At 36.4% G+C, this 11,806-nt stretch overlaps 1 protein-coding gene across 3 annotated transcripts in view; it reads left to right on the top strand.

Annotated features, from left to right (window-relative positions):
• The first annotated feature begins 2,268 nt into the window (after positions 1 to 2,268).
• RXFP1 (relaxin family peptide receptor 1) overlaps positions 2,269 to 11,806 on the top strand; it is a 75,905-nt gene continuing 66,367 nt past the window's right edge. For 2 of the 3 annotated variants that reach the window (XM_044680290.1, XM_044680289.1), the window contains exons 1-2: positions 2,269 to 2,326; positions 8,428 to 8,533. In XM_044680290.1, the coding sequence (XP_044536225.1) occupies positions 2,284 to 2,326; positions 8,428 to 8,533 (149 nt within the window). In that variant the 5' untranslated portion in view covers positions 2,269 to 2,283. Of the gene's footprint in view, positions 2,334 to 8,338; positions 8,534 to 11,806 lie in introns of all 3 variants that reach the window. The other variant, XM_044680288.1, reaches the window with a different exon arrangement.

Genomic DNA, 11,806 nt, shown 5'->3' with positions numbered 1-11,806 from the left:
TAAATAATATGATCCTAAGAAGTAGAGGAATAGAAAGATTCCCATATATCACACCCCTAAATTGATGAAAAATGCCAAGCTGCTTCCAGAGATAGAAGTGATGGATAGGCAGGTCCTAGGTTCAAATCTGTCTTTAGACATTTTCTGTCTGTGTGATTCTATCTAGCCCTTACCACTCTTCTGATCTGGAATTTAGTTTTGATTCTAAGACAGAAAATAAAGATTTTAAAAAAAAACACTAATGGATTCTGAATTCGAACAAAGCATCCCATGTTCTACTTTCTTCATTTTTTGAGTTTTCTTCCACAAAAGGATTAATATGAAAAATGTTTCACACAATTTCACAAATAAAATCGACATCAGATTGCTTACCATCTCAATAAGCAGGAAAAGGGAGAGAATTCAAGTCTCAAAATTTTTATAAAATGTTAAAAATTGTTTTTACATGTAATTAGAGGAAAATAAACTAGTCAAAAATAACTGAATAAATAAATAAATCACCCCTTTACTCACAAATTACCCTGATCCTTTCTTTTACCCTTCTTAAATTTATGGAGATGAACACATCCAGTTCTCTCAACTCTGGGGCATAAAAAATATACGGAAAATTCTCTTTTCCTCTTGTCTCTGGAAGAAGCATAGCTTAGTACTCCTTGGACTTCTTTCTCTCTATTTATGGTATGAGACCACTGATTAAGCAATTTCTTAGATATGGAGAAGAGTTTTTCTTTATCCTCCCTTCAATGTTGCCATAAACAACCACTCCATGCCAGACTAACCAAGGAATAACCTAACTACCACCTACAATCACTTTCTTATTGTGTAGGTGATCATAAGAAAGAAACATACTAACATTCCATCGATGTGCTCTCTCTAGCCCTGACCAATGACCCAATGAAGCCAAAATGAAAACTGTGTCCTTCCCCCGTTCAGTATAATCATTTTAAGGTTATTTTATCCCCTTTTAATGGCATGCAAACATTCGGTTAATTCAGAATTAATATTTTTAACAAAAAAAATTTTAAACGCTTAGTTTCAGTTCTAAGACCGAATGGCAAATAGTAGGAAATGAATAAGCCTAAATTTATACTATTTCATATTAATTTGTAGTTTTCTTTGTTTATTCAATTATATTTTATTTTCAGTTACAAATTCTCTCTCTTTCCACATTCTCTTCCACCAACTGAGAAGGCAAAAGAAAAAAAAATTTTAAACCATTACAAACACGTTTAAACATGCAAAACAAATTTCCATATTAAGCATATTTCAAAAGGGGGAAAAGCAAGAAAAAGAAATATACTAGAAGAAAGAAAAATATTCTGTATCCTAGGAGTCCATCAATTCTCTATCTGGAGATAGATGGCATGTCTTGTCATAAATTCTTTGGAACTATGGTTGGTCATTGTATTGATCAGCATTACTAAGTCTGTCAGAGTTGATTATCTTTACAATTATGTTGTTGCTCTGTAAATTGTTCTCTTGATTCTCCTGACTTCAACTTGGATCAGTTCATACAAGTTTTCCCAGTTGTTTTTTTTTAAACCCTTATTATCTCAGAGGTGGAAGAGTGGTAAGAGTGGGCAATGGGGGTCAAGTGATTTGCCCAGGGTCACACAGCTGGGAAGTGGCTGAGGCCGGGTTTGAACCTAGGACCTCCTGTCTCTAGGCCTGACTCTCACTCCACTGAGCTACCCAGCTGCCCCCTTTCCCAGTTTTTTTAATCGTTTTTGTGATCATTTCTTACAGCCCAATACTATTCCATAGTGTTCACATACCATAACTTGTTCACCCACTTCTCAATTGATGGGCATCCCCTCAGTTTCCAGGTTTTTGCCACCACAAAAAGAGCTGCTAAAAATATTTTTGTACATGCAGGTCCTTTTCCTCTTTCTTTGATCTCTTTGGGGCATAGACCTAGTAGCAATATCACTGGGTCAGAGGATATGTACCATTTCATAGTCCTTGGGGCATGGTTCTAAATTTGCTCTCCAGAATGATTGGGCCAGTTCACAGCTCCAGCAGTAGTGTGTTGGTGTACTATTTTCCCACATTCCCATTTTCTTGCTGTGTATATTTCTGGAAGAAATTGAAAGGTCACCTAAAACATAATTTTAATGCTAAAAATAGTTTGACTTCTTCTGGTAAGTGAATAAGGAAACATCTCTTTTCCCAGACATAGCTAGATGTTTCTGAACATTTTTTGAACTTTTTTCTGATTCCTTTTTAGGAGACAACAATGGATGGTCTCAGCAGCTTGATAAATATTTTGCAAACAATTATAAAATGATTTCCCTGTATCCTTTTGAGACAGAGACCTCTGAATGCTGTAAGTAGTCATAGGAATCTACCATCATTATTAAATATCACCGAGTTGAGTATGCTTCTTTGGTGAACTAAGTGTAATGAAAAGCTATTTTGTAAAATATGAGATATGGATTTTTAAAATTGATGAATTGCAGTCTGTTATTTGAGGTTTCTCTTCCAAAGAATTGCAAAAGAAACTGATAGAGAATGAAAATGGGTGATTCTTTATGCCTTTTACTCTAATAGTGACTAATAATATGTGAGAGATTGTCATGACAGAAGGTTTTGTGAAATGGAAATAATGTCAGTCAGGGATGGACAGTGGAGGCATGGACCCCCACTTTTAACTAAGTTGAATGCTTTTATGAACTCTGACATGAATAAAACAAAGACATGAAGATACTATATGGATTTCAATATTTGTCCAAGAAAGAAATATCCTATAAACTCGGTTTCCCTTTACATTATGACAGCATCATTAATCACAACACAACAATGTTGTAGATTACAAAGCTCTTGGATTTAGATGTCAGGCCTTTAGTTATAAGTATTTTAATGTTTTCTATTATGAATACATGTTGGAACCAAAATAACTCATTTTTTCCCAATTATTTGTAATAAAAATGGATGGCATCTGTGCCTAAGAGGTAAAAGTTTGTTTTCCGCATTCTAGTTAATGAGTTATTTTTCTTAACATTTTTTACTGTGATGTTATATTCTACTATCACCTAAATGATGCGGCTTAACTTTTTTAACTTAGAATTTTTAGTGTTAACTTTGAAACAAATACCCATAGATCTTAAAGGGGGTTACATTTTTTATAATATGTGGCCAGAATTGTTCCAGTAATCCACAGAGAAATTATAACTTTAAGCTAATCTGGCATTAAGATGAACACAAAGTGAAAGGAGAAAATTTGGGGGGGGGGGAAATTCCAGCATAAGTTATTTAGTATAGCTTATTTCTTTATATTTATTTAAAGGTTAGAGGCATTTAAACATAAATAACAGATATCTAGAAACTAGGATGCAACACTGAAATAATTAGGCAAACTGCCAATTCCAAAAGCACACTCCTTTTCATTTTTTACTTTATTATTGTTGTCTCTTTGTTGAATGACAGTTTTACATCTAAATTGAATTGATATATAAATGGAAAAACTTAATGGAACGTGTCATATGAAGACTTTAGGTAAAACTTAAATTAAGGTTCCTAATAATAGGGTCATATTTTCTTATAGGTATATTTCACATTAAACATATGAGTCTTGCTTTTGACCATTTGGAAGCTAGAAGAAAAGAAATTCTGATATTTACTTCAATATTTAAAGTGTCATGGGTATGCATAGTCCTTTCATTGATGCAGATCACAACCCTTCTCTGACTCAGTTGAGTCTTGGAAAGTTTCTCTAGCTAAAAATCAATTACCCTACAGAAAGCCTGGTGTTGAGTCTCTCCAAGTTCATTAGATATTTTTGAATGACAGATACCATCACCAGGTAGATGCTTTCCAGTTTAATAGGACATATCCTCTGGCATAACCTTAAAAAAACAGGGTCACCTGTTATGTAAAGGATGGCAGCATGGAATCCCTGCAAAATACAGGGTCAGCCTCATCCAGCATTCCAGGGGACTCCCCCTGGAGAACTTTGGGTGAGGGTATTCCATGCTGCCATCCTTTACATAACATACCTCTATGACATTGTGAGTCATCAGAGTGAGACTTTAGTAGAGTGGAATATTTCAATAACTATTTTTAAATTGATTGACACCTACCCCTCAATCTCTAGAATTTTATCTTGCTCTAACCACTCTACATAAAAAGCTTGGTTTTCTAAAGATGTATCCTTAATTTCAATATCCTAACGTAGAGACTCCGATTTGGAATGGCCTGACCAATTTACCAAACTTAAAGGTTGAAGCCATTGTCCTGGTCTTGAAGACACCAAAATGAAGGTGAATAGACAAGCCCATTGAGAGGACTGAGTACAGCTCCTAAACAGGGCATGAAGGAGTAAATTAGGCAACTTAACTTTCTTTCAAAAGGACCCAAGACAATTCTCTGGCCTCTGCTTATCTCTGCTCTCTTTTGTGCTGGCCCTGAGTAAGTCTCAGATCTACAAGAACCATAACAGCACAAATTTTTTAGTGCCATGATTCAATCAATCAATGGACTGACAGTCACTTGAGGCAGGGTACCCATTTGTATCATATGAAGGAAATAGCATCTATCAGTTCAACGTGATGAAAACAGGGCTATACAGAAATCCTTAGCTCTTATCCTTGTTGGGCTTACTTAACAAACTACTCTTGTTCATAGCCTCTATGTTACACTGGACCAGACTTCCCTTATATCTGCCATCCTTAAAAAGGATCCTTCTGCCATTTCTAGGCTTCCAAGGAAGATGCTGGGTTTCTAGTCAAAGAAAATCAGGGCTCTGACATTTACTACCTGTGTGGCCTTAGGCAAGTTTCTTTGTCTCTCTCAAACTCAGTAAAATGAAGAGGCAGATGATCTTTAGGGTCCCTCCAAGATCTGAGAGCATATATACAAAATATATATTTTGTGAATATATATTCACAAAAGTCTAAAGATTTTTTTTAAGAAGCCAAAAAATAAATGACTTCATTTTATCGCATTATTTATATAAAGGACCTGGATTAAGAAGTCCCAACACCAAGAGCTTTGCCTAGTTCCTGAAGGATACCTGTAGGACTTTGCTTGCTGTGTGGAACTAACTAAATAGGCAAAATGGTTAAAGTTCCAGCATAAACATAAATTCTGTTTCCTCCATTTCCACTTGAAAGTATGGCAATTTCTTCTCTTAGCACTTTTTTCACCATTATTTATAGAGAGAAGAATAAGATCATCAATAAGTGGCCCCTACACCAGAGTGTGCTAGCAAATGTTTAACAACCAATATAGATAGATGAATGGACAGACAGACAGACAGACAGACAGAGAGGGAGAGAGAGATGGATAGATAGATAGATAGATAGATAGATAGATAGATAGATAGATAGATAGATAGATAGATAGATATTCAAGGAACACTTTTCAATTTAATCTACATTATTAACTTTTCTCCATCACTCTTAAATCTGGACAATTAACAAAACAGTAACTCAAGTCCCAATTTGTAGCACTTTACAATTTCTGAAGTATAAATGCCCATTCTGAAAATTTAACAATTGGCTCTCCCAAGCCAATACAAGCACACTCTCATATACCACTACTCCTATCTTTCAGGTGTGACTAAAAGTAGTACCAGCTTATATTACCCACCATGGTCAAAGACACGTTTACTTTAGAGTTTGTTTTTCCCTGATTTCTTTGATTTTCAACTTGAAATTTTTCAACTATGAAATTTGAAATTTAGTCATTTGTTACACGGGTTCTAAACTAAAATTTATTTAACCATTAAAGGATAAACATAGGAATACATGCTTTTAAGATTCCTATTTCCTCAATTACAGTGGTACCCTACCTACTCTGAAACTCTTGAAAAGATTTGAGCTTTGCCACATTGGATTTGGTTGGGTTTTTTTGGACTAGACTTGCGTTTCACTGATACAAAAAATTTATTTAACTAATTCAGATTAGGGACTACTCTACAATCTTAGAGAGTTGCCTCAAGTACTGAGTGATTAAATCACTTTCCCGAGGTGACACAGCCGGTATGAGTCAGAGCCAGAAATTTGAACCCAGATATTCTTAACTTAGACCAACTCTTTATCATCTATACAGAATACCTTAACCTGGAGTCCATGGACCTCCATTTCATGTAGTCCATGAACAGAGATGGAAAAAATTATGATATCCAATGAGCTCTAGCTGAAATTTAACTTTGCTTTCAATTATCTTAAAACATTATTCTAAGACGTCTTTGGGCTTCACCAGGCTGACCACCAAAGGAGTCCAAGACACAAAAAGGTACTAACTTGCCTCTCATGAGACAGATGTTGTTGTTGTTGAATTGCTTCAATTGTACCTAACTCTTCATGACTCCATTTGGAGTTTTCTTGGCAAATATACTGGAGTAGTTTGCCATTTCCTTCTCCAGCTCATTTTACAGATGAGGAACTGAAGCAAGCAGAGTTAAGTGACTTGCCCAGGGTTCAGGCAGCTTTTAAGTATCTGTGGCCAGATTTGAACTCAAGAAGATGAGTCTTCCTTATTCCAAGCCTAATGCTTATCCACTGTGCCACCTAGTTGCCTATAGGGGCTGTTAATTACCTTTAAATTACTTTTTTTGGTGAGGGGAGTATTGGTAGACAGAGGGTTTGTTTTGTTACAAATTTGAAAAGCAAAATATAATAGGATCTATTTCTAAAACTCCTCATGATTATAGAATGGGGTAGACTATGAGTTAAATTACATCTCTACAATTTATAACTGAGGCCGACATTCAGACTTTCTCTAATGCCAGACTATAAAGGGCTTCCACTGCCTCTATTATTCTTCAAGTGTAATTTGTCTGGAATGCAAACTAGGATTTCACTTTGTTTCATTTGGACTTCCACAGCCAGACGTCTCAAACAATTTCATTGAAAAACTCTTGGCAACTGTATCATACTCTGTAGTAGATGCTCCCAGCATCAGTGCTCAGAGCCAAAACTCTCCTGAGGAGTTATCCCATCAGTGCCCCAAAGAGTTGTGAGAGATGGCTCACTAATAATCCCAATAAGAGCAAGAGGACCAGCAAAGGAGCCCTGATGATTCTTCTTCTCACTCAGGGTGGATATTGGCCAGTAAAAAGAGAATCAGACTGGCCACTACAATCATCTCATGATGTCACAAAGAAATGAAAATTCTATTAAATAGCTATGTGCTTCATCAATCACATTATTAAAATTACTAACTCTATGTGCACAATGGAACTAGCTCTGATTCTGGAGTCTGAGGACCTCCATTCAAAATTCTACCATGAATGAGGTGTGATATTGGGCAAGTCAGTTAACCCTGGGCTTTAGTATTCTCACTTGTAAAATGTGTGTGTGTGTGTGTGGGGGGGGTGACTAAATGGCCTCTGATGTGTCTTCTATGTCTAGAACTATGAAGCTGACATGTACATTTTTTCCCTGCAAGCCTCAAAAAGTGTTGGAAAAGGTCCTTATGGGATTATATTCTATCCCAGAAATAGTCTGTTGAACCTGATGAATACCTCAAAAAGATGTTCTTAAAGAATTGAAGGAAATGCTAGATTTCATTAAGAAGTTAGTGAAAGCAAAGGTATATTTTTCCCATTCAAATTCATAGATCCCCTAAAAATCTACTCCCAGATTAAAAACCCCTCTGTCCCCAACTAGTAAAATTAAAGGCAAAAATTCCTTCCTTTCACTCTTTTCTCTTCCTTCACATCCTTCCCCACAGACAAGTAGAACTAAAAAAGTCTATAATAGTGAATTGGTCATTTTTTTGCCCTTAGGAAAGTCACGGGAAGGGCTCAAAAAATTTGTCAGAGATATGCTCCAAAGGCAAATAACTTCTTCTGGGGTAGAGATGGTACATTACCAAATCATCTGAAAAATTCCTGAACTGTCCTGAGAAATTCTGCAGCAAAAGCTGTGTGATGACATTTTTAATGAATTTTCTTTTCTTCTATTTTCCTTATCAGTTCATAAAAATTATGTAGTGTTCTATTAAAGGCAAGGACTATGCCACTACTCATAATACTTTCTTCTTGAATAGCTTCAGCATTAATGTGGACCTCAAAGTGCATCACAGAGGAACAAGCCAGCTTTGGAAATAGCTACTTCCCTAGGGCAAAGGACAGCAAGTTCTAAAGAATGCTGATTTCCTTCATTTTGCTGGGAATAAAGGAGGGTAGGTTGGTTAAAACAAACGTGGGCTGGTAATCTGCTGTACATATTTACAAGGCTGCATTAAGCCCCATAATTTCAATTCATAGATGGGTGGATTATTCTTAACAATATCTAACATCCAAGGAGAAATAAATCAAATGAGAATTTGGGAACCTTAATTTAAAGCCTTACCTAACTGTCCTCAGCATATGATATGCTGTGGTACTAAGTAATTTTCTCCTAGTTTCTCTCTTCCCCCTTCTATCTTGCTGTTCATCCCTCACCTTCTGCTATCCCTCTCCCCACCCTCTTTATTCAGTGGTTGAATCTGTGCCAGTGAAATGTCTATGCCAAGGTCTAGAGCTTGACTGTGATGAAGCCAACTTACGTGCTGTCCCATCTGTATCTTCAAATGTGACTATGATGTAAGTAGAGCAGAATATCCTCATCTACCAGCTTTCAATTACTCCCTGAGTGACCACATTACAAATAGGGTCTTGTAATTAATAATAACATTCTGTCTTTAGTATCACAAATTATATCCCTGGTCATTAGAGAATATACTTTGAGTGATAATAAATTGATTATTTTCCTATGAAGTTAATGATAAAAAAAGAATAAAAGGAGCTAAGATCTCAACATCTAAGCTGATTTACTGATCTACTCCTACTGCTGAATCAGATTGAGCCCCATCTGTTTAAGATGGAAGTGCTGACAACAGAACGTTTTATATCTGATTGAAAACTGTGAAGCCTGCCTCTCAGCAAAGAGCTTTTAGACTAGGGGCTGTAGAAGGAGGCTTATATTTTCTTTTTCTTTTATTTAATTATATATTTGCAATGAACAAAAATCTTGTGTGCTTTTACAAGAAAAAAAATTGTGGAACATAGCAGGGAGGAGCTAGTGAAGCCATGCAAAGCAATCATTCTGCCATCTTCCCAGCTAGTCCTCCAGTGCCTTTCATGGGAAATGTTATTCTATGGATCAGGTATCAAAATATTTCTAAGCCACCAACAGTTTGTACAGCTGGTGCTGGCCTGGGAAAATAAAAATAAGGTAATACAGTAGACCTAGGATCTAAGGATAGCTATTTTTCTCTGTGTTCTCACTAAAGTAATAGCACTTTCCTGAGCTCAGAAAGAAAAATTGAACTTCCTTCACATTCTCCTCCCCCTAGGAAGCAGAAACAACAAGAGAGAAAGAGAATGAGAGAATGTGTGTGTGTGTGTGTGTGTCTGTGAGAGAGAGAGAGAGAGAGAGAGAGAGAGAGAGAGAGAGAGAGAGAGAGAGAGAGAGAGAGAGAGAGAAAGTACTAAGGATTTTATTCAAATTTAAGAGAAAATGTTATTGTCGATGAGAGGTTTTAGGAAATAAGTTACCATATACTTTCTCCCCCTGTTTTAGCTTCCTTTTGTGTTGTCTTCCCCCATGAAACTGTAAGCTCCTTAAGGGCAGGAATTTTTTTAATTACTATCCCTAGCATTTAACACAGTGCATGACCCATAGCAATAGTTTGGATTATTGACTATAAAAACCCAAATTAAAGACTGCTGGTATAACACAATGCTATTAAGCATGTGTTAGTCTTTATAATCTCTCTCCTTTGCAACAGCCTGAAGGCACAGAATGACATTCAAGATCTGTCATATTCTGCCTAGCTCATCTGCTTTAACCCCAAAAGGAACAGAAAGGTTTCCTGAGGGGGATTTCATTAATCCAGTAAACCAGTGAAATGGGGAGTTGGGTCACAAAAAGGTAAATTACTTGACTAGCAAGCTAATGGTAAAATAGGAATTAGTGAGATTTGATCTGATGGCACCTTAATAGACAACCATTTTCTCACTTTGGTGAACAATGCAACCAAATACACCTGTCAGTTAACTGATGACACCAACCTTGATACAGTGACAAAAGTTGAATCTGGGGATTCTAACAATTCTGGTAGAATTCCCAACCTATTCAGGATGCCTATGTAAAAAATAGGGTCGTCATTTGTGAACCCAGACTGATCAGTCTCAGGTTATATAATTCTGATGCTGAGGTAAATGGAATTATCGTTCATTTACTTGTATTTCCTGATTTGTGTCTTATTGAGTAAAAGAAAAGTAAGATAACTAGTCAATTAAGGGGATTTAAAAAACAAGTTGGGTAATAGTAGGCTTCCTAATTGGCTGAAAGTGAACCTGGGATTAGAAAAATGGACCAATGAATTCAGTCCAGACAGTTGAGCTAGTCTAATACTAAATTTAGATGTCGAGTGTTCTGAAAGTACATGTCATTTGCATCTGATGTCATGCAAGATGGTACTCTGGAGGGAAATAACATGTTCTATTCTTAGGGCTTAGAAACTTTAATAGAGAAGTTTAGAAAGTTTAAGGTCACCTTGTCTGGGACCAGGTAGGTTTCCTTTACATACATTTCTAATCTTCTTTCCCTGATCTATCATTTCTGAATGTATATGTTCTCATTTCTCTTCTTATCCACAAAAGTCTTACAAAATAAACTCATGACCTAAAGCATTGTTTATTAGAACACAGAAGGGAAAGAGGAAAGTGAGTCTCAGGATAAGAGAAAGACCTGGTAGCAGATGTAACAACAAAGAAAAATAGACTGGTAATTAGATCTTAGGTGCAATAAAGCTAAATTCAAAGTTCAAGCCAGGGAAGTCCAGAAAATTTAGTATTCTAAGTCAGAGTCCAAGGATCAATGTTATCATAAAGAGTTTTTGGGGGGTGGGAAATCTCTGTACTAGTTCCAAGAGGAACTGGCATCCTTGAGAAGCTCACTGAGTCTTCAATAGGGTCCAATGTCCAACCTAAGCTAGATTCTAGCATCCTTTACAAACCTGATTGTGCAAATGTCCCAAATAAAACCTTTGTGAGAGTCATGAAACCTTTCCACCAGTCCTAAACATTCTATCACACATTGGAGCTTGGCCCAAACAGCCCACAGGACCCTCCACTGATATGTCCATGAGCTTCTCTGGTCTACCACAATCCAAAAATATAATATCAAAGGCTATAGAAAAAAGGCTCTATTCCAAGGATGGCACCAACTTGGAGCATGTCCAGGCTATGTAGATCTAAGAAAATATCCAAATGGACTATAACCATTTTTTTGTTATGGGCCTCCAAAGTTCCAGGATAGACCCAAAAAATTAACAGCCTTCCATATAGGAGCTTAAAAGCAATGAGAATAGGGCATATATGGAATCATACATTACTTGGATTTTTTAACTAAAACAATCTTGCTTTTAGAAAAATCATATGCCAAATATTTTAGGAACATTTGTCTTTTCACAAAATGTTGGAGTGGTATTTCTTTGTTGATTGTTTAAGAGGACACCCTTTGGCACTAAACAAAACAAAACTAATACTGTATGTGAAGGCAGTTATATCTTTCCCAAGGTTTCTCTTCTCTAATATGAACATTCCTCTTTCCTGCAACTGATTCTTGTAAAACATTATCTCAAAGCCCCCAGTATCCTGGGCACCTTTCTCTGAATATGGTACAGTTTGTCAATAGCCTAAAATATGGTCCTCCAAAATAAGCACTCTATTCCAGACATCATCTACTGGGTAAGAATTATCATAGAATTGTCAAAGATGAGGTGGAATTCAGAAAGAAGGTAATGTGGGTCAGGTAAAACGATAATAGCTGGCATTCCTGGCAAAGAGAATAAAGCAAGCAACTAGCCC

This window comes from Gracilinanus agilis, chromosome 6, assembly GCF_016433145.1.
Source record: "Gracilinanus agilis isolate LMUSP501 chromosome 6, AgileGrace, whole genome shotgun sequence".
NCBI classification, from domain to species: Eukaryota; Metazoa; Chordata; class Mammalia; order Didelphimorphia; family Didelphidae; genus Gracilinanus; species Gracilinanus agilis.
Note: the sequence above shows the minus strand (reverse complement) of the source record. Positions and strands in the feature narration are given on the sequence as shown.